We start from the raw sequence: 22,022 nt of genomic DNA, 5'->3' as shown, positions 1-22,022 counted from the left end.
TCCAACCCAGTTTCCAACCTTAAGACTTACTGCGGGCTCATTTGTAGCTCAAATGTTGTGATTAGTGTCAGCATGTTCATACTGGGTCTTTTCAGGAATTTTAAAATGAAGCTAGTAGATCACAGATTATAATTTTCTTGCTGTAAAGTAGCACAGATGTTAAATATTTACAGGGAAACTTCACCCCCTTTAACATTCTGTACCCCTGGCTCCTCCACTTTTGATAGTGCAATCATGATTTGTAGTTGATTCTACTAGGCTTCATCTTAATTCCAGCTCTATCCTAATCTCTGCATGTTCTGACACTGCTACTGGAACCCATATGAGCACATCTCATATTTGTGAGCCTTGGCAGGAGCAACAAGGCCACAGCTGTATTTGGGAATTAGCTTAATTAACCATTAACCACAATTGCTTTCAGATCTAGTTACAGACCTTGTAAGGAAATCAGTAGGGGCTGTGAATTTGAGGCATGAGACCAAACACAGGGCAGTTAAACAAGTTTGTTCCCTTATGAAACAGGCTACAGAGTATCAGGAGAATAAACTGTTTAAAGCAGAAGTGTGCAGAGTGTGGTGAAATGACTCTTCACAGTAACCCAAGATCAAATTCACAGATGGTGTAGAAAAATAGTCTGTTGACATTCAGAGTCTAGCCTAAAGCTGTCCTATGGGTAGGATGAAAGCTGTAGTACAAAACTCATGTAATACCTTTCGTTAAGACTAATCAAAATAGCTCAACACAGTGTACGAGCTTTTGAGTTCTCCAGAGCTCTTCATTAGGCTGGATTTTTTGGGTAATCTCTCAGATTATCAGTCCCTTGGACTGCAAGAAGATGAAATCAGTCAATCCTAAAAGAAATCAACCCTGACTGTTCCATGGAAGGCCAGATAATGAAACTGAAGCTCAAATACTTTGGCCACCAAATGAGAAGGGAGCACTCACTGGAGAAGACCCTGATGCTGGGAAAGATTGAAGGTCAAAGAAGACGGGGACGGCAAAGGATGAGATGGTTAGACAGTGTCATAGATGCAACGAACATGAAGTTGAGCAAACTTCAGAGGACGGCAGAAGACAGGAAGGCCTGGCGTGATCTGGTCCATGGGGTCGCGAAGAGTCAGACTCAACTGTGCGACTGAACAACAACAGCGCAACAGTGCAGTTGGTTGAGGACAGTGGTTTTGGTTAAGGACAGCGACGAGTACCATCCTATTTGACACTCCCTTCTCCCTCCATCCTGCTTCCTCTCTACCTCTCCTGAGAGACAGTGACTATTTCCACAGTATGATTTTACCCCTCATAAGTGTCAGTTTGAACTCCCACTCAATGCTGTCTGCATCATTCGTTCCTCAGTAGGGCTTTTCCCACACCATTTCTTGTGTTTTGGACAAGGGTTCGACCCGCCGCATGCCTTCCACAATAACTCTGATTGTTGTTCTCCCGGCATGTACTGGTCACTGGTGTGGCCAATTTTTTCTATTTTTTTAATATGTGCATACATGGTAGTGTTGCACCGCAATTGCAAGGTGGAAGCACTGATTTAATTGGCCGCACATGTTCCTGCGGGGGGAGGAATAGACATATATCCACCGATTCATTTTAAAAAATGCTGTGGTAGGAACAGGACTCTAAATCAAATCTCCTAAATAAACTTGCTTTATACCATTTTTTCAGAAGTGGGTATTTAAATAGCCAAGTAGGGGGTGTGTGCTTGGTTTACGGTGACACTTTTTTTATACTGGAAAGCTGAGCAGCTTCCTGCATTGAGCCTTCTTTAGGGAAGCGGTCAGCATGTCAGTCTCATACTGTGAAGACTGGGAGTTTGACCCTCAGAGGGGGAAATGAAATTGGCATTTCTTAAAAAAGCAACACCCATCTCTCTCCAGGTTAATGTTGCTGTTGGCAAAAATCATAATCCACTCATTTGCAACATCTTTGTTCAAAGACATTGCAAATGAGTGATTCTCTGTGGATTATGATTTTTGCCGACAGCAGCATTAACCCAGAAAGGGAGGAGTGTTAAAAATGTCCTCTTTGAGGTTTGAACTCACAACCTTCACAGTATGAGAATGACACACTCACCACTTCACTAACAAAGGCTCCATGTAAGAAGCTGCTCAACTTTCTAGTGTAAAGGTGCTACTGTAAACAAGCCCCCCGCCCTCCCAGTTGGCTATTTAAATATCTATCTCTGGGGAAAGTATTAAGCAAGTTTATTGAGGAGAGTGGATTTAGATCCAGGTGGCTACTGCAGCCTGTTCATGTTTCAGTGAATTGGTGGATAAATGGGTATTGTCCTCCCCTTACATTCTCCCCCACCTTGTGCCACGGTGGTTCCCCCCTCCGATAGCATGCTGCCCATTTCTCACAGTGTTACAATGCGATTAATGTTATGCTTTTTTAAAATTACATTGAAAAAATGCAGAATGTATCTGGGACAAATGGGGGGGGGATCAGGGCAGTGTGCAGGGTTATGATGAGAATGCCACTGGAAAATCAAGGATGGGGATGTTAATGAGGTGGGTGATGTGAGCACGCAAAAGTGAAACAGGAAATGGCAGTAAGGCAGGAAAATAACTTCGTGGGCCCAGGGATGTCCCCACTAGAAAAGTGCAAGTTCAGACCCAAGGTTAAAAAAATGATTGCTAAAACTGGGGGTTCTGAAAACATGGGGTAAGAAGGAGAAAACTTTGGGTCTGCGCCTGGTGAGGAAAAATCTACTGTGGAAAATTTCACACAACTCACGGATTTAAAATCATCAATGTGGGGAATTTCACTACTGTGGAAATGGTCAGTGACACAATTTGGAACAAGTTTTAGAGTCATCTGAGGATGTTTTTAGTTGTTTTATTTTTATTTGATTGTTGAAAATGGTTTATTAATGTACAATGTAGTAATTTTAATTAATTAATCAGTCAATTAATTAATTAATTAATGCATTAATTTTACTGTTGTTCACTGCCCTGCACTCTGTGTACTCAGAGAAGGGCAGTCTACAATTTTAAAGTATAAATAAACAAATAAATTCAGTTGGATCTAAATAAATTGTCATGAATGTGTACTTTAAACATACACAGAGACAAAAAAACAGTAAAATGCAATACTTTGGGAAGAATATTGTTAGGGTCCTCAGGCACTGAGTGTACAAATAATGTGAAAATGGAGGAAAAGAAAACCACACAGGTTGCTTAAAGCATATAATAATATTCATTCATTCATTCATTCATTCAACCCCACATTTCCTCATATTTCAAGGTGGCTTACAATAACAGCTAAACATTTCCAATTAAAACCAAATAAAATAACAAATCCCAAATCTCTCCCTCCCTTCCCCCTCTAACAGATGCCTGCCATTCAACCCCCTTCAAATGTCCTGGCAAACAAGCGGGCCGCGCAGCACCTCCTGAAGATCAGCCTTTGCAGCAAGGCTAACTGCAGAAAGTCTAGGGGCCTAGCAAAACCACACTTCCAGGTCACAGGCTCATTAAAATCTCAGTTATAATTTCTAGCTCTTTCAGATTTAGAGCCAAGCTCAAAAAAAGCAGAAATATGAAACAAGGACCTATTAACATTGGCCTTTTAACCAAAACTATTCCATTGTTGATTTACGACCTTCCTCATAGCTTCCTGTTCATGATGGCGGCACCATTTTTCATAGCAAGATCATTGCAAGGCAATTTTAGTGTGTCCACAAACTATTCTGACATCCTGAAAATAACATACACATCTAGCAATTCATAAAATTATTGGATATGACACCTGATCCTGAACAAGTGGCTCCAGATTTAACATAAATGGTGAGAAGGTGAGAAGGTAGAAAGACAAATCAAACTTTGATATTTCTTCAGAGCTTAAAGGAAGTCCAATATAAATTAGCTTCTGGATTGGCATCTTGGACCCACAATGCACAAGCAGTACATACAAGGTACCTAGAAGATTCAGCACAGTAGCTACATAGCTGACCATGTCTTACCAAGTGCCACTGATACAGATTATAGGAAAGCCCTATGGAAAAATTCTTTCATTACCAAAGAAGTGGAAGAATAGGAGAAGAATCACCACTCCTTAGCAACATGTTTTTTTCTGCCAGGCTTATGCAAAAGTGCCCTCAGTATCATAGGAGGTGAGAGGGGACCCTTAACTACGTCTTCCTTAATATCAACATGATATGAAGACCATCTCACCACTTTTTTCCATGCATTGCTAAGATCTTATAGGGTGAGCCCTCTCCCGAGTCCTATTCATGTGCCAGAGGACTAGGGACAGGAGCAACTAAGGCAAATAAACTCTAGCCAAAATGCATGTTTTGCTAAAAGTGATGATGATGATGATGATGATGATGAAGAAGAAGAAGAGAGAGAGAGAGATTCATTCTTAACTTGTCAAACTTCAGCTGCTTAGCCTGAAAAGGGTGCTTGTTTCAGACTAAGGGTTTTTTTAAAAAATGTGTGTCATACAATAATGTCAAAGAAAAAAGCATAGTTATTTTTAATGGAATAACAAATCATTTTACAGTTATAAGTAAATGAATTCTAACACATAGGAGGAATTAGGGATGGGCATGGTCCAGAAAAATGACAGTCCATGGAGGTTCAAGGTCCATGGGGTTTACGGACCCCTGGACCATGTACCTCCATGAGTAACAGACTGGGTTGTGGTCTGTTTGGTCCGTGACTTGGCTTACAAAGCCATTTAAAGGGAATGTGTTCTTTTTAAATGGCTTTTGTAAAGCCACACATCCATGATTGAAGGCCAAGCAGTGACTTCACCTACTTCCAGTTCACTTCCTGGTGAATCGGAAGTGGATGAACTCAGTGCTCAGCCTTCACTTGCACACTGTATGGCTTTACAAAAGCCATTTAAAGGGAACACATTCCCTTCAAATGGCTTTTGCAAAGCTAAGTGGCGCATGAGTGAAGGCCAAGCAGCAACTTCACCCATTTCTGGGTGGGTGAAGTCGCTGTTTGGCCTTCACTCTCTCACTGTGCAGCTTTGCAAAAGCCATTTAAAAGAAACACGTCCCCCTTAAATGACTTTCCCCCACCGACAGAGACTTTATGAACCTCCTGAGAGGGTCGTGGGAGGCCATGTCAGTGGGATGGCATGGACCGGGCTCACAGACCGCAAACTGGGCCTGGTCCATGGTCCAGTCCGTGCCCATCCCTAGGAGGAATTCTTAGCTTCTGTGAAGCAACAAAATTACAATAGTCTACATTCAGCCTTTTGTACAACTACATTGATCCATCTTCCTGGATTCCCAGTGAGAGCCTGGCTGGTTGGGTACAATTTTTGTCACAGGCATCAGGTTTCTGATGATGAGTTTCGCATTTACTGGCCACACGATGAAGCAAAACTGACAGATTATCACACAGTAGGTTTTCTTGCTCCTTTGGCAGCCCCACAATTGATATGGAACACTGGTAAGGTACCAATTTACATGGGAGGTGGTGAGATGCTACTTCACTTGGCAAAAATAGCATCTAATGCTGTGTGCTCTAATTCTCTTGTGTTTGGATCAGCAGCACGCAACTGTTGAAAAATAACATAAGTACCTTTATCACCACATCTAATTTTGGATGTTAGATTTTGATGCACCTACGCAATATACTTTAATTTTGTTAGATACCTGTTCTGCATGAGTCATGGCTCAGTATTTAGGATCCAATTTAGCAAATACCCTTTAGGTCGTACTTCGGAGACTGTGTGCTTAAATGCTTTGCTTGAGGCCTTCTTCATTGCCATAAATGCAAACATTCCTTTTGAATTTCATTGTTGCCTTTGGGAATTGCTGTTTATGCCTGGATGTAGGGTGGAAAAAAACCTAACCATGCGTATTCATATATAGTCCATTCATTTTATCTTGTTATAACACTTTGTGCTCTTTGGTTTTAAATCTAATTTCTAATATAAATTAAATTCAAATATACATAATCACTGAGAGGGAAAAAGGGAACAAACAAGTAGTAACTGCTAACCATAACCCTGTTCCAAGTGCTTGCATCATAATCCCTGAAGCTATGCAGACTAAATGGTTTCTTATGAAATTTATTTGTCCCTATAGAGCATAGGTACCTGGATAGGCCAGGATAGCCCAGTCTCATCAGATACCAGAAGCTAAGCAGTGTTGGCCGTGGTCATTATTTGAATGGGAGACCACCAAGGAATACCAGGGTCTCTACACAGAGGCAGCCAACAGCAAATCACCTCTGAACATCTCTTGCCCTGAAAATCCTACTAGGTCGCCATAAGTCAGCTGCAACTTAATGGCAAAAAAAAGGAGGAGGTAAACATAAGAGAAGCCATGTTGGATCAGGCCAGTGGCCCATCCAGTCCAACACTCTGTGTCACACAGTGGCCAAAACCCAGGTGCCATCAGGAGGTCCACCAGCGGGGCCAGAATTCCAGAAGCCCTCCCACTCTTGCCCCCTATGCACAGTTTGTGACCCACCAAAGCAATTTCAATCTACTAGCTACATACCGACTTAGATCCTGCGCAGTGTGAGCAGAGCAGCAATGCACAAATGGCATGAACTGCACTTTTCCTGTCTCTAAGGCTGCCAACACCCTGCAGAAGAAAAGTCCTACCTCCTTAAGAGAGACTTAACATATCCAGTTCTCAACATGGCCACATCTGTGGAGCCATGAATAAAAAAGACAAATTTTTTTATAAACCTGAGAAAAGCCCCAGGTTTCAAAAAAACCTGAAGTCTAAAATAAAAATGGGGGTTAAACCCCCCCCCCCAAAGAAGAGGCGCTTATAGCTTTGAGAAACGCCCTCAGTGGCTGTTGCTGGGCAACCACAACAATATTCCAGCTTCAAGTACTGATTTCTGTTATTAAAAGACAGGGGGATAACTGGGACATAGTTTTCCCAGATAGAGGCTGTGAGGGAGAGGGAGGGAGGAAAAGCTGAAGACCGGGGGGGAGGTAGCTATAGGTCCCTAGAAATTGTACACATTTGGTCATTGAACCCCCATGAAACCCATGGGGGTTAAAGTGGGCTACAGTGCGAGGGGGAATATTTGGCCTCTCCATCTCCTCTGAGCAGGAGTGCCTAGTGTGAATGGAGGGAAATAGCATGATTGGAGTGCTTAGGATCCTTGCCACTGTGGCCAACAAGTCTGACGGTCGGCCTGACTTTTGCAGTCTTCAGTCAGTAAAGCCTAGAATGAGCTAGCATACTTTATAAAGCCTTGGGTGGCATAAAGATGCCAGAAAAACCGCCGAGAAGGAAGAAGCCGAGCCAGAGAGAGGACGCAGTGGACCTACCACAGGGTGCTGGTAGGAAATCCCCACCCCTACAGTATGTGGCCTTAGATAGGGTAATAACAGTTCATAGAACACCCCTGTAAACTGCCCAGAGACCCCTAGGGGTTAGGGCGGTATAATGAATGAATAAATAAATAAATAAATACTGTTTTTAACTGGATAGCCCCATCAGACAGGTAGGAGGTAATCCTTTTCCCATTTAGTCAAAAAGATATCTACCCCATTTCTTCTGGATTGTATTTCATTAAAACCTTCAGGAGCCCTGTTTATATAGAATATCAACAAAGATCCCATTATCTGTGCCATATAATTCAAATAAGGCAGAGCAACAACACTGAACAGACAACCTGGGAATGGTTTGCTTTATTTAAAAGACTGTGCCTATTGTTAAAGAAAGTAACTTATGAACTTTGCTCTCACCTTGTAGAGAATAGAACAAAGTTCGAGTCCCGTGGCATCTTTAAGACCAACCAAGTTTTATTCAAGATATAAGCTTTCGTATGCACATATACTTCTTCAGTTACAATAAAATGGAAATTACCAGTCCATACATATAGGTAGAGAGTGAGCAGTAAATTAGCATACAGCATAATGAAGATGTTTAACAGATTCAAGGACCAAACCGGAATAACAAGCTTAGTTTATATGGTTACCATTTGTTTGGGTGTAATTCCAGGGGGAAACATAGTGAAGGAAATAAATATGTCAAAATTGGAGAATGATAGGCAGATATATCCTTAATTGTGGAATGCTGAGAGTAATTAACTGAGATCCTACCATTATGCTATATCCATCTCCTCTCAATCATGGAGGCGACCTTACCGCATCTTCTTCTTTGAAGTAGGGCAATTGGCTGTGTAGAGTATCTCCCCTCTCTCCAGACCAGAGAAATACAAATTAAATTACATTCTACTATTCATTACATTACAATCTACTGTTCTAATTAAGAAATAAAATAAAGAGGACATATGGCCCTTCTTGGGGATTGTTGAGGATATAGATGTAAGGGCTTGTTTGCCCTATATAGAAAACCAAAGAGCATTGTTGGCATTTAATGGCATTCTGAGTGCGGTCAGACGGTGTGCTGAGAGTGGGTTAAACTGCTCTGGTTCTGACCGGATTATATTTGATCTGGATAATCGCAATCAAACTTACCTCCCTTATCCCGCCTCACAGCGCAGTCACATCACTCCCCAGCGTCTACACTACCAACGTGCAGGAGCGTGTGTCAGCAGGTTTTTAAAATTTTTTCTCAGTTTGCGCATGCGCATAGGCACTCCTCCATAGAATGGAGGGGGAAACTATCATGGCACATGCGCAGAACCACCAGGGCGAATCAATCCAACCCCTTCAACAAAAGACTTCCCTTTGACCTGAAAATGGCCTCGTGAGATCCCAAACTCATCTAAACGCTAAAACAAGTAACTGTTTAAATGTCAGTTTTCTAAACACGGTAGTGGAGCTCCGCCTATGCGCACACTGCCAATGCATTAGAAAAATTGCCAACGAAAAGCAGAAGCCTCGGGCAGTTTTTGAGCGGGGAAAGGGTTTAAACCGGAAGTGGCTTGACACTGAAGGAGCAATCACACAGGGGGGAAATGCAGCTTTAAACGGGAGAGCTGAGAAAACACCACTTTGGGACCTGGTAACAAAATACTCTGGGTTAAAGGGGTTTTGAGCCGGAAACCAACGGCTGGGGATGGGAGGCAGATGTTGACTGTGTGATTGTGCATATAAAATCTGTTGCTGAAGTGTGACGACACCAGATCAAACAGAGTGTCTGAACGGACCCTCACAGTGTTAGAAGATGAGCATGTGAATAAGCCTGAGATGGTGTAGTTGATGTTAGGTCCAGTGATTGTGTTGTCTGGTTGTATGCGGCAGCAAAGCTGGCATCTGGGTTTATTGCAAGCTCTGGTACTAGTGTCCATGATCAAATTAAATGTTGTATTATTGTGGATGAGGAGTTGTTTAAGATTGGTGGGCTGTCTGTGTGCAAGAAGAGGTTTGCCCGCAGTACTTGTGAAAGAGAACTGTCATTATCCAGTAGAGGTTGTAAGTTGCTGATGATGTTTTGAACTGTTTTGAGTTGAGAGCTGTATGTGACCACTAGTGCTGTTCTGTTATTGGGCGATTTCTCACTAGAGCTAGCTCGCAGCACAGCGCCGTTTGCCTCGACACAAACATGTCAATTTCACACCCGAGGCTGCGGGGTTGTATTTGACTCGGGGCTTCGCACGATTTCCTCCGCAGTTTCATGATCCTCAAAAGCCAGGATCACAAAACTGCGAAGGAAATCGGGCGAAGCCCTGAGTCAAAATGCAGCCCTGGAGCTTCGGGTGTAAAATTGACATGTTTGTGTCGAGGCAAACGGCGCTGTGCTGCGAGGCAGCTCTAGTGAGAAATCGCCCATTGTCTCTTTTGGGACACTCTTGCAACATGTTTTCTCTGGGTATCATTCTGGCTTTGTTAATCTGTTTCTTGACTTCATCAGATGGATACTTTAGTTTCAAAAAGGTTTGTTGTAGATCCCTCAGGTGAGAATCTCTGTCTGTAAGATTGGAGCAGATGTGGTTGTAGTGTAGAGCCTGGCCATGTACAATGGATCATTTGGTATGTTTACGATGGTAGCTGGAGGCATGTAGGTATGTTTGTTGAGCCTGACAGGGAAAGGGAGGTATTTAAAGTTAAAATACCTTCCCTTCACTCATCAAGTTGCACTGTAATGGGGCTCAGTGTCATGCCTGCCCCTGCTGATCTCATGCCTGACCTTGCTGATGCCCCTGAGGAGGCACCTGCCAGCCAGGAGCCTGTGGAATTACAGGCTCCTGAGGACAGTACTGCAGCAGAGAGGCAAAGACTGGATCCTGTAGCAGAAAGCTATCTAAGTGGTGAGGAGGATAGAGCCTCCCAGGGAACACCTGCAAGGGATCAGTCTCTGCTGCATCACAGTAATTCATCATCAGACTCACCACCACCTGTAACCAGGCTCCGGAATGTACGGAGACAGCAGCTGAGAGAGCGAAGGCAGAACGCACGCATGCGTGCCAGAAGATCTCTTAGCCCTGAATATTGACAGGATCTTGACCTCGCTCCCTGCTAGCTAATGAGCTAATTAGCTAGCACTGTATATCTCCAAGTCTGTTGCCGGCAGTCATTTGTGCTGGCAAACGTCGTTTGACAGGACCTGAATCCTTGTATCTCTGCTCCAGACCTTGTGGAATTCTTATCGGCTTGATCCTCGGCTTTTGACCCTCGGCTTTGTTGACCCTGCTTTCATCTCTGAATCCTCTGGTATTGTTGTGATTTATAGTCTTGAAACTCTGGTATGTCTGACCCTGCATTTGGACTGTGATTTAAACCTGTTTGAACCTTGCTGCCTGATTTGCTCGGCTTGACCTCGGACTGTTCCTGGACTTTTGCTTGTCTGCGTCACGCCCCCTGGCCCTGCCGTGACACTCAGCGAGTGAAATTCTCCATTATACCCTATGGTTAACGGTCCCCATAGGGTATAATGGATCCGAATATATTCAGGTTTCTGAATATTGACCCGAATACTAGTGGAATACCGATAATTGTATTCAGGTATACAGATATTTTTGGGGTCCGACAGACCCGAATCTGAAATAACCCAGGTTTTTTTGCACACCCTTAATATTGTGGGGCCATGTGGGTGCCCACAGCTGTACCATTGATCTGAATGAACAAATTGTTGCCAGATGTGAAGTGGTCATGAGTGAAAACAAAATAACACAGTTTGGTAGCAAAGTCAGCTGTGGTGTTGTCAGAAATCATCTTCCTTATGGCTTGTGTTGTTCAAATACAGGAGCAAAAGAAAATCAACCCCAGAACCAAAGCATCCTCATTTGTATAGACAGGTGAAAGACCAATTGTTTATTTCAGCAAATGACCAGGCTATAAAATTACATAGCATTGAATTCCTTTTGTAAGATCTTGAGTATTGTCTCCATTTCCCCACCTTGGTAAGAATGTTGTATACATTACTTCACTGAGATGAAAGGGCTCATAGCCCAATCCTAAACATGTTTGTCGAAGCAAGTCCCACTGAATTCAGTAGGGCTTACTACCAAGAAAGATGGTGCATGACTGCAGCCTTGATGAAAGAGTACTTATAAAAATCAAAAGTAGATACCTGTTTGGATCAGTGTCTGTTTGTTTTTTAACTCCAGTTGTACAATGTACTACCAATATGACAGCTGATTTGTCCCAAAACATGAGACAGTCACATTAGGTTGTACTAGGCAGCCAAGCAGCTAACATTTTTGGTTAACTCCCTCTGGCTCCAAGCTTAATCAGCAATTTTACTATCTTTCTTTATCCTTGCCTTCACATGAACTGTGTCAAGAGGCACTAAGCCTCATCCTCCTTCCCTGGAGCGCTACACAGACAACTAAGGTTCAGGCTGATGCTACTCAGCACCAAGGGCATTTCCTCCCAGCCCAGCTAACCCCACAATGAATGATAGATTATTACAGGAGCAGTTCTTCATAATGTGATGCCTCAGGAGGCTTGTTATTTAGCCCTATGTGAGCAACCTGCCATCACTAGTTATGGCCTAAACAGTCCAAATACTAGGCCTATTTATACCACTACCTGGAAGCAATGTGAGGTGGGCAAAAAAATGATCCCCTAAAAGTCTAGTTGTAGGCAACCCAAACATTCCTGCTTGGGGTTCCAAAGCAACCAGCTAACTCCATAGTGAGGGTGGGTAAGTTAACAGCATGCAGCAGAGAACCCTAATAAGGCTTCCAAATTGCCCTTCCCACTGGCTGGGCAATTAATGGTCCCTCCAAAATGTCCCAGGCCTCATTCAAATCCTGAAGGAACTGAGAAGACACCGTCTCTGGCTTTAGGAGTCAAGATACATTTCTCGAATCTTAACTTACTAGTTTGCTCATGTCGGATACATCTAAAATTGTACTTGAAAGTTTTTCCCCATTGCCTGATTTGTAAAAACTGAACAAAAATTGTGACATTTTCCAGAAGTTCTTTCAGTATCTGTGTATATATAGCAGGATAGTCTGTAGTTCAGCCTTCAAAATGCAATATATAGACTGTCTAGGAAGCCAATAGTAATATCAGCAGCTATTCTAGTTGTTAGCATTCTTTTCAACATGAGGATCTCTCAAGGATAGGTAGATGCAACGGGCTCTTTTTGTAGCAGGAACTCCTTTGAATATTAGGCAACACACCCCTAATGTAGCCAATCCTTCAAGAGCTTACAGGGCTCTTCTTACAAGGGCCACTGTAAGCTCTTGGAGGATTGGCTACATTAGGGGAGTGTAGCCTAATATGCAAAGGAGTTCCTGCTACAAAAAAGCGTGAGGTTTAAAAAATTTGAAGCTGATGGAAAGGCAAATCATCAGAGGTGATGGAGTAGCTGGGTTTCAGTTCAAGGTACCAGTTCCACACACTGAATTACTATTGTTATAAACAATGAGATGGGCCTGTGCACTAGGCACAAATTCCCTTTCCCCCTTTGTTAAAAAGGGTTGTGTGTGTGAGGTGACTAACTTGTGTTGATAGCTCTGCAATAGTTATTGGGTATTATAAAGAAGTAGCCATGACAAATCTTCTTTAAAAAGCTGGACCCTACTTTTGGGTTCTGAAATACCAGGGGGAAAGGCAAACGTACAACTATTAAAAATATAATTAAATAAATATTGTGGAATTGACAGATCTAGCCAAGATATTACCTTTAAGGCTACAGGGATCTGTGGTTGTACCACAATGAATCCTCCCCCCCCCCCCCCCAGTCCTGAAACCCTGAAATTGTCATCCCTGGAGGTGGAGGGACTCCTATATTTGATCAATTAGAATAGAATACAGTGAGCTGAATGTTGAAAACCTTTTTTTTAAAAAGAAGAAACCCACCTCAGCTAAGAAGTATGGCAAATTTCCATGGTTAGGGGGTAGGAAATGTTTTAACTATAAACCTCTTTTTGCTTTTGGCATTGATTTGCTTGGGGGGGATTTGCTTGGGGGGGGATTTGCTTAGCATCACCTTTGAGAATGGCTCAGCTTGGTGTACCAGGTGAGCTCTGCATGGCATTGCTGAGGCTACAAGGCTGCTGGAAACTGACAGTGATATTTTTTCCCTTGGCAGGTGTGATTTATAGCACTTCTCTGCAGCTAGATCGGGAATACAAGGCTGAACACATCTTGGAGGTGAGTGATGACGAAGTTGCAATTAGTTTTATTTACTTGAGGTGGGTTTTTTCAAGTTGTCAAAGAACATTTCCTTGCATGTTGGAGCACACAGAAGAGGAGGAGAAGGAGAACTTACTCCATTGGTTCCAAATTGTTCAGGAAGTTAATTGCCTGTTCTGCATTTTTGTATGTTCGCCTCAAGTGCCAGCTTCAGAAACATTTTTAAAAAAAGATTCTCATGGCTTTCTGACTGAAGACAGAAACAAATAATCCTGCAGCTAAGCCATGCGGAATAAAGGGTGGCAAATAGGGTTGCCAGGTCTGGGTTGGAAAATACCTGGAGACTTTGGGGATGGAGCCAGGAGAGGGTGGGGTTTCGGGAGGGGAGGGGCCTCAGCATGGTACAATGCCATAGAGTCCACCCTTCAAAGCAGCCACTTTCTCCAGGGGAGCTGACCTCTGTCAGCTGGAGATCAGTTGTAAAAGCGGGAGATCCCCAGGCCCCACCTGGAGGCTGGCAACCCTAGTGGCAAATGATTGTCTCTTAAGAAATTTGACTCTTAACTTGTACTTTTCACCATTACATGCGAGCTAAATGAAACATCCAAGTTGGGAGGTTGTTTCTGAGTAGCAGTTTCAGGGACAAACTGCTAGGGATTACTGTCCATAGCATGTTTCCAAGCAGCATATGGCTGCCCATTTTTTGGAAACAGTGGATTCGATACCTTTTGCTTTCATTAGGAAGGTGTATGTCATGCTTTGAATTTCTAACAAGCTGAAGCTGAGAAATCAGTTCATTTCTTGGTAACCAACATCATTTGACAACTTTAACATATTGGGACTTCAGTCACAGCTGTATTGTTTCTCGAGGCCATACTAATGTTCTACGCTGATGCAAGGCCTCATCTTAGGTGTCTTGTTTTGGGGGGAAGTATCTTTTACAAAAGGGTCAACTAGAGTGCAGTCTTAAATCAAAGTTACACCCTCCCAAATCCATTGAAGTATGAGCTTAGAATGGTGTGTCTCTGCTTAGGACAGCACTGTATGGGTACTGAAGGAGGATGTTTTGAAACTATGCTTGAAGGGGAACCGGGTTGCTATTCATTTTGTCATCTCTAATTTTAGAACGATTTGAGCTGTACCCTTGTTAACTTTTACAGCAGGCCTGTGTGATCAGTGAAATTTAGCCTCTCTACCCTGAAAAAGAGATATCCCAATGAAGGGGAAACCTAACTGCACTACACATTTCATAACAAATAGTGCAGTCTTAGGCCGAGTTCATACTGGCAGTTTGTCCCAATATAGGCACGAGCCAGAAACGTTTCACAAATGGATTAAAGGGGCCGTTCACACAGGCACATCTGTCAGGCGTTCCCCAGCCATACTCTACCTGTCTTGTAACGCTTCCCTCCTGAGTTTAAAAGATACCAGGTGAAAGTGGTATCAAACCCTGGAAAGCGCGATTATCCTGTGTTGATCCCGCACCAACAAAGTGTGAACACCAAAAGCCACGTTTTTATCCACATTTTCCAAAGTGGATTTGGAAAATGTGGGGTAATGGGGCAATAAATTTGGATCTACTCCTGGAGAGGCAAAAAGTTGTGTGGAAAATTTTTTACAAACTTCAATTATTTAAGAATGCTGATGTGGAAGTTTGCACTTGTGTGGAAATTGTCTCCATTTCCCAGGTTGGCTTCTGCAAATGAGGGGCCTTCAAGTAAACAGCAAAGCTTGGTCTAAAACATACTAGTAGCAGTACAAAGTACACAGGACTGTTGAAGTATGAATTTCTACAACTTCATTGATGGTGTCTTTTGAGTTTGTCAGTTGACCACCACTATCTAATCCTTCCGCTGAAGTTCCTCCATCTCACCAACAGTAAAATTCTCGATTTGTGGTGTAGACAAACAACTGCTGCCATACCCCTTCAGTATGTGTCATGTAGTTAACTAATGATTAATTAATGTAATCAATCAAGGCTTAATTTCCTTGTAGGTCTCTGTTTCTGACAATGGAGAACCACCTTTGAAATCCACCAGCAGAGTGGTAATCCAAGTCATGGATGTCAACGATAACGCTCCCAGCTTCTCTCACAAATTGTTCATGGTTAACCTCCCAGAGAAAGTGGCATCTGAAACTCCCTTGCCAGTCTACAGAATGATTGCCACAGACCGTGATGAAGGGCTGAACTGTCAAATCACTTATAGCCTTGAAGAAAATAGTGAAGGTTTCTTCAGCATCCATCCTGAGACAGGCATGGTGTTCACCAAAAAGGCCTTTTCTGCCCAGGAGTACAGCATACTAATGGTGAGTGAAGTAATGGAAACTGACTTTCAGTGGGTGATGTTTTTCCCCACTGTTGAAACTGGACTGATCTCTGTTGTGGTCCATGATGAACATACTTTCCTTCTGTTGTCTGCAACAGGCATTGCAAGTTTTTGTTGTGTTTCAAAAACCAGCAAAACTTCCTTGACTAAAAATGGGACAAAATGAATAAATGTGTGCACCAATGGTTCTTGGAACTTTCTTGTGGATGTAGTATTCAAGGGAAATCCTGTGAGCTAGATTCTTGGTCCGTGTTATAGTTAGCTTACAAGAAAAAATAGGGGGAATCAATCTGATGTAGAATTCATCAAATTTTTAGACAGAATAATGGAAAAGTTAGCTCAAGGTTCTTAGGTCAATCCCATTGCAGAGTGGGACTGATGATGTAGACTCTGGAGGCAAACAAGGAGGGGTGATCCAAGAGCTGTCCTTGGTTCCCACTAAAGAGTCTTTACCATTATAGCATCCAGAGACCTCTTGTAGTACCTGATGCTTGATAACTTTATAGCTTCAAACAAATGGTTGCCATTCAAACACATATTCACCTTACAGTTCTGAGATATATTGGAACCTTTACAAGTAACCTGACAGGGCAATTCCATGATACTTCAGACCACCATTGGCTGCGGCCACACGGAGCATTAGGCACGCTAGAGAGATGGAAGATAGGTGGATTTTCCGGGTGCGATCTCACCACCACATCTGGGAAGCGTAGAGCTCCCGTGGCTCACCCGAGGCTTCACTCCGAAGATGTGCTGTAAAAAACTAGTACCTCCAAGGTACAAGTTTTTGGAAACCGCGGGGCATGGGCGGGTGTCTGATCACGTTTCCGGTGGTAGTTCCGGCGCCCGCCCATGTCCCCTCGCAAAAAGGTTTTTTTCCCCCCCAAGTCTCCACGGATGCGCACAAGCACCCAACGGAGCATGCACACACTTTAGTTTAACAAAAAAACACAACCCCATTTGCCCCACGGCCCCGCTTCTTTGCAGCGCCGCAGGAGTGTCCTGTGATCGGCACCTCCCCCTAACCACGAGACCTCCATGGGACCTCCACGAGACGTCTGCTCGCGCAACCGTGCGTTATTTTGCCCTGGGGCAAACAGCCACGCTCCCCCCCCCGCATTTTCCGGCCCGTATGACCGGGGCCATTCTTTGTTAGCTGGCAAGGCGGGATATAAATTGAAAGTAATAAATAAACAAACAAATAAATAAATAAATAGCTGTTCCTTTTCTCTTTTGGATTTGTTGGCAGGTCAAGGCTACAGATGGTGGCAGCCCCCCACTTTCCTCCAGTGTGAGGCTTCACATTGATTGGATCCCTAAGCCCATTCCTTCTTCAGATCCACTAGCTTTTGATGAACCTCATTTCAACTTTGCTGTCATGGAAACAGACCCAGTTAATCACATGGTTGGAGTGATCAGTGTTGAGGCTGGGCTTAGCCAGCTCTGGTTTAACATCACAGGTGAGTAGTGTGGGACAAGGTGGCTGCATATTAACATGATTTTCCCCCCCAGTTCTTCAGAAGTTTGGCACATGTATGACCTGAACTAACAAAAGCTGTTTATTTAGATGGTGAGTGTCAAACTTTCAGCTTAGGCATTGAGCAGCATTCAGGCTGACACAAGTAGCTGCTCCACACAAAGCCTTGTGCAGTGCTGGTATGATCCGTCACAATTTGCAAAATGGTATTTCTGGCACTTACCCAATCTTAATGAAAATTCTTGTATTGCAAACGGGCAAAAACACATCTTTGTGGCTCACAGGAAATATGTGGTAATCATAACTATTCCCCACAGCGATTAAAAAACTCAAGGAGGGGGCAAAATAAAGAAGTTTTTGGAACTCCTTACAGGTTATGTTGGAAGAGCTCTACTGTCAGAGCTTGGCAGTTCCTTTAGTAAAAATCTATTGTTTTTTATTCCTTTTCTTCTCTGTCGTTTTGCCTCACTAATCTGGAAAGTGCTATAGTTTTTTATGTGTACAAGCATGCCAGAGGGGGGAAAAGCAGATGTGTAGTAACATCAGAGACAATACATTCTTGCTTGGGAGAGGGATGCAGCTGGGTATTGGGAAGATACTTGTGAATGTTCCTTCATGAACACACTTCCAGGTTACCTGGGCAAGACACCTTTGATCTTTGCTTCAACAGACATAAGCTTGGGCAATACCTCAGGAAGGAATTCAGAGTAGCAGACAGTGAGCGAGACAGTTCTTGAGTTTTTAATCTTTACTGAACATATAAAAATAATAGAAAATAGAAAAAATAATAGGAAAGCAGGAAAATGTAGGCAAATTGAAAAATCAATATAAAATAGTAAATTTGGGAAATTACTGAGCTATGAGTAACCAGCATAGTATAGTGGTTAGAGTGCTGGGCTAGGATCTGGGAGATGTAAATTCAGATTACCACAGCAATGGAAGCTTGCTGAGTGACCTTAGGCCAGTCACATATACTAAGCCTAACATCTCAAAGCACAGAGTCACAAATCCAAGCAAAGGGGGTTGGATTTTGCAAGCACTGTGCAAGAAAATGGGAAGTGAACACAAAGGAATATGGCAAAGAGGGGGGAAACTCTCTTTTTTCTTTTTGCCCCCAGAGGGGATTTTTTATTGCATTTTTTAATAGACTGCAAACTACAGTGAAAAAATAGGAAAGGGTAACTACATCTAGGGAGAAAGAAAAGAAAACCACTAATAACTAAAACCCCAAGAATAGGAGATCATAACAACAGCTTATGTTAATGTTAGTCTAAAATTGCTAATATCACACTGAACATAGTCGGTTATGCTAAATTATTTATCTTTTTTATCCATTAATTTAACTGTTTAAAGAGAACCTCAAGAGCATCATCAATAATAAAGAAAACTTTTAAGGCACAAAAGAGTCCTTCAGCCTTCATTTTGTTTTATCTTTTCTAATCCTCAATTGGTATTCACGTTTGGGGGCCGCCACCCCCTTTTCGGAAGCAGAATCCTCGTCAGAAGACACCGAGTCCAATTTGCCACTGGATTTGCTGTCATCTTCTTCCTTAGCGACCTCAGCTGTCTCTCCCAGTTGCAATCTCAGGAACTCGCGTGCTTTGGAGACAAAGTCAGTCTTTTCTTTTTTATCATGTAGTTTGAAAACGATGACTTCTGGAATTATCCATCTATAGACAATGCTGTTTGTTTGGAGAAAAAGGATTAAATCTTTATATTTCTTCCTCTTTTGTCTTATTTCAAATGGAATGTCTTTTTATTTATTTATTTATTGTTTATATTTATATCCCACCTTTCCAGCTATCTGGCTCAAGGCGGCTAGCAACATTAAAATGGCATAAACAACCAAGTTAAAACAATTAATAAATAAATTAGAATCCTGATGGTGTTGTCCCCCATTTTCAAGGGTACTCCAGTAGTTGCTTTCAGGATTAAATCCCTCACATGCCTCTTCTAGAATCTAACCACTATCTCCCCAGGCAGATTATTTTTCTTGATGTATGCGGAATAGACCCTATAGACCACATCCATCTTGCTTACAATATAATCCGCTTTCAAATCTGTAACTGGGGCTAATGCTTCACTCAAGAGTTGCCTTAGATTCTCGTCTTTTAATTCTGGGACTCCTTGGAATCGGAGGATCAAATTTGCTTTCTCTATTTGCAGTTGTAGAAGTTGAGATTCTTCCAAAGCTTGCTTTTCCCCCAGCTTTTGCACCTTTCTCTTAACTTTTTTGGTGTTAGCGTCTATTTCCTTCACCTTCTCAGCTGTTTGCTCCATCATTTTTGTAGTTTCAGTCAATTGGAGCTGCTGAGTTGCAAGGTTCTGATTTAAAGTTGTCAGCTGTTGGTTCATGTTGGTCATCTGGTCCAGCAGAGGGCGCAAGGAGTCTGCTAACATTTTGGAAATCTCAGTGACTTCTTCCAGTCGAGGGCTCATGTTCCCCGCTAGTTTTGCTTTTGCTAGTTTGTCTTTCTCCGTCTTCTTCCCTGCCATCTTTATGGATTGTTTACTTTTATAAAAACTTGCTAAAGTCTCTGAAATTCGCCCATACGCCTATCTGCGCTCTGGTAACTCTCTCAAAACAGATTTCAATGCTTTTGCTTCCGCTCCCCCCTTGGTATATCGTTTCTTAGTTCATGCGTATGGGAGGGGGCCCTCCCCCGCTCACTTTTCTTGCCATTCCCGGGAAGAGCTTTCTTTTTAAATTCTCATCTCACTTTAACCCGACTCACTGTTCATTGTTGGTCATACGACCTCGCTCGGAACACGTTTCAACCATTCGATCTCCGACGCTTGTCCCGGTCAGCGGCTCTAGTTCCATACGGACACTCAGTGGCAAAACCGTCGGGGCAGAGGAGCACCTCAATTCCCCAGCATCGTGCTGGTGAAGAGGTCACCCCTAAAAGCCCCATGGCTAGGAGCCTTTTGCCAAGGCTTTGGGGGAGTGGCGCCCCGGCGCCCCCCCATCTGCTGATGCACAGATCACATCCCCGGGGGGACCGGGAGATGCGTCCGCCAGCGTGTCGCCATAAACCGGAAGCGTGGATGGGGGGAACCCTCTTGAAACTGATGTGACTAGTTTGAAACTGACAAGAGTGTTTCCAAAGCTGGAGAATTCCATCTCTCCCTCCCCCTCATTTGAAATTTGGTAAACATTTTGTTTGAGTGGAGACAATCTGTCTGTATCCATTAATTAACCAGCACAAACCTCCACAAACTGCTTGAAAATTTGTTGACCGTTCGTGCCAGTTGACCTGCCCCGAGCTTTGATTTGCAAACCACAAACCGGCCAGAATTTGTCTTGAACCTTAGTTCATGAGCTGGTTTATGCCCATCCCTAATCATCCAGTTCTTCCTCTTCTGTTATCAAAGGAATGCTGAGGGGGGGAGGGGAGTTAATCTGAGACTGGCATACCCCAGGCACTGCAGTGGAGACACCCAAACCTTGATGGCCAAACCTTACACTCACTCACCTCCGGATGCTTGAACTTTCCCACTCACCACCTAGCCATCACACACACAGATCTCCACAGATGTGTATTTGTTTGTTTGTAGATAGTTCCGTTTATTGCGCAGTGAGTACTGTGCAGTGGCTGCTCGGTCTGATTTCTTGCCAGGGGGCAGGCAGGGACTTGCACACAGCTCTACAGTATATGCTGTTTTCCTATACGAAGTTTGTTCTCTATGAGGAAATGGTGTCATGGTCCATGATTGCCCTTGGAATGACGCCACTTTCTGCCATTGTGACAAGTAGCATGGGGAGGACTCCCAGGCGTCAGAATGAGAGGGGAGGGGGTTGAACTACCTGTGTCCTCCTCCTCTTGCCTGATAAACCCCTCTTTGCAACTGAGGGTGCCAGCTCTTCTTCCTCCCCGGCCTGTTGGAAGGAGCTCCTTTTTATACCCCTTCCTGCCCCTTAACATGCATGGCTTCCTACTGGACCTCTGTCCCCTTACAGCTGACCAGATGGTTCCAAATTAGGCTTGTGCCAGAACCCCTCCCCAGGCCTCCCTTTCCTCTCAGTGGGCCTAGCCTTTCCTGACATAAGCTGCAGCTGGAGACGGGGTGGGGCAGGAGCCACTCGCTGCCTTTTTGCTTCACTTGGACCCACTGAGGGATCCACCCCTCCTTTCCCCAGCCAGGCTACCCTGGGAGCTGGGTGCAGCTGATCCGGAGTAGAGGCAGACCTCCTCTTCTTGAGGCTTGCCTGGGTGATAGCTGCTGCTGACGGGGGCCCTTGGAGTGCTTCCGCCGGTCTCCTCCTTACCCCAGGTTTTTCCAGTCTCTTCCTGTCCCACTGAGGCGGAACTTCTGAGGTTGTTGCTGCTGGATCAATTCCTTCCGGCTTCTCCATGGGCCATTGATGCCTCCCAGCTGTCGTAGTCACTGCCCACCATTCCACTGGGGCTGTGGGTGTGCTCCACAGTTTCTGCCTGGTTCCTGCTGCTAGCACACTGGGCACATCCCTCGTCATGGCTTCCATTGGCTCTCCCCAGTCTCCGAGAAAGTTGGGTTCACCCTGGCTGAGTCCAGGCATCAGAGTTTTGGTGAGGTGGCATTTAGGACTGACCTGAGCATCGCTGTTGATATGGGCAAGTGACTCTGACTCTGGACAGTAAGGTATGAAATTCCTTACAGGAGTCATTCAGCAAAAGGTGAACTGACTGATGATCAGATCACATGATTGAAAGTAGCAACCTTTTGTTTAAAATAGAGTATTCCAGGCATGTTTTTCACACAGCCCAAGACTGTGAAGCAAAGTTTATATACTCATA

General features: G+C 43.7%; 1 protein-coding gene across 1 annotated transcript in view; it reads left to right on the top strand.

Annotated features, from left to right (window-relative positions):
- Nucleotides 1–22,022, top strand: part of FAT2 (FAT atypical cadherin 2) — a 150,029-nt gene that overhangs the window by 61,892 nt on the left and 66,115 nt on the right. The window contains exons 4-6 of the mRNA XM_015415291.1: nucleotides 13,397–13,458; nucleotides 15,436–15,747; nucleotides 17,017–17,227. Of these exons, the coding sequence (XP_015270777.1) occupies nucleotides 13,397–13,458; nucleotides 15,436–15,747; nucleotides 17,017–17,227 (585 nt within the window). The remainder of the gene's footprint in view (nucleotides 1–13,396; nucleotides 13,459–15,435; nucleotides 15,748–17,016; nucleotides 17,228–22,022) is intronic.

This window comes from Gekko japonicus, unplaced genomic scaffold (assembly GCF_001447785.1).
Source record: "Gekko japonicus isolate JY-2015 unplaced genomic scaffold, Gekko_japonicus_V1.1 scaffold509, whole genome shotgun sequence".
In the NCBI taxonomy this organism is placed as follows: Eukaryota; Metazoa; Chordata; class Lepidosauria; order Squamata; family Gekkonidae; genus Gekko; species Gekko japonicus.
This window is presented reverse-complemented; position numbering and strand designations above follow the sequence as displayed.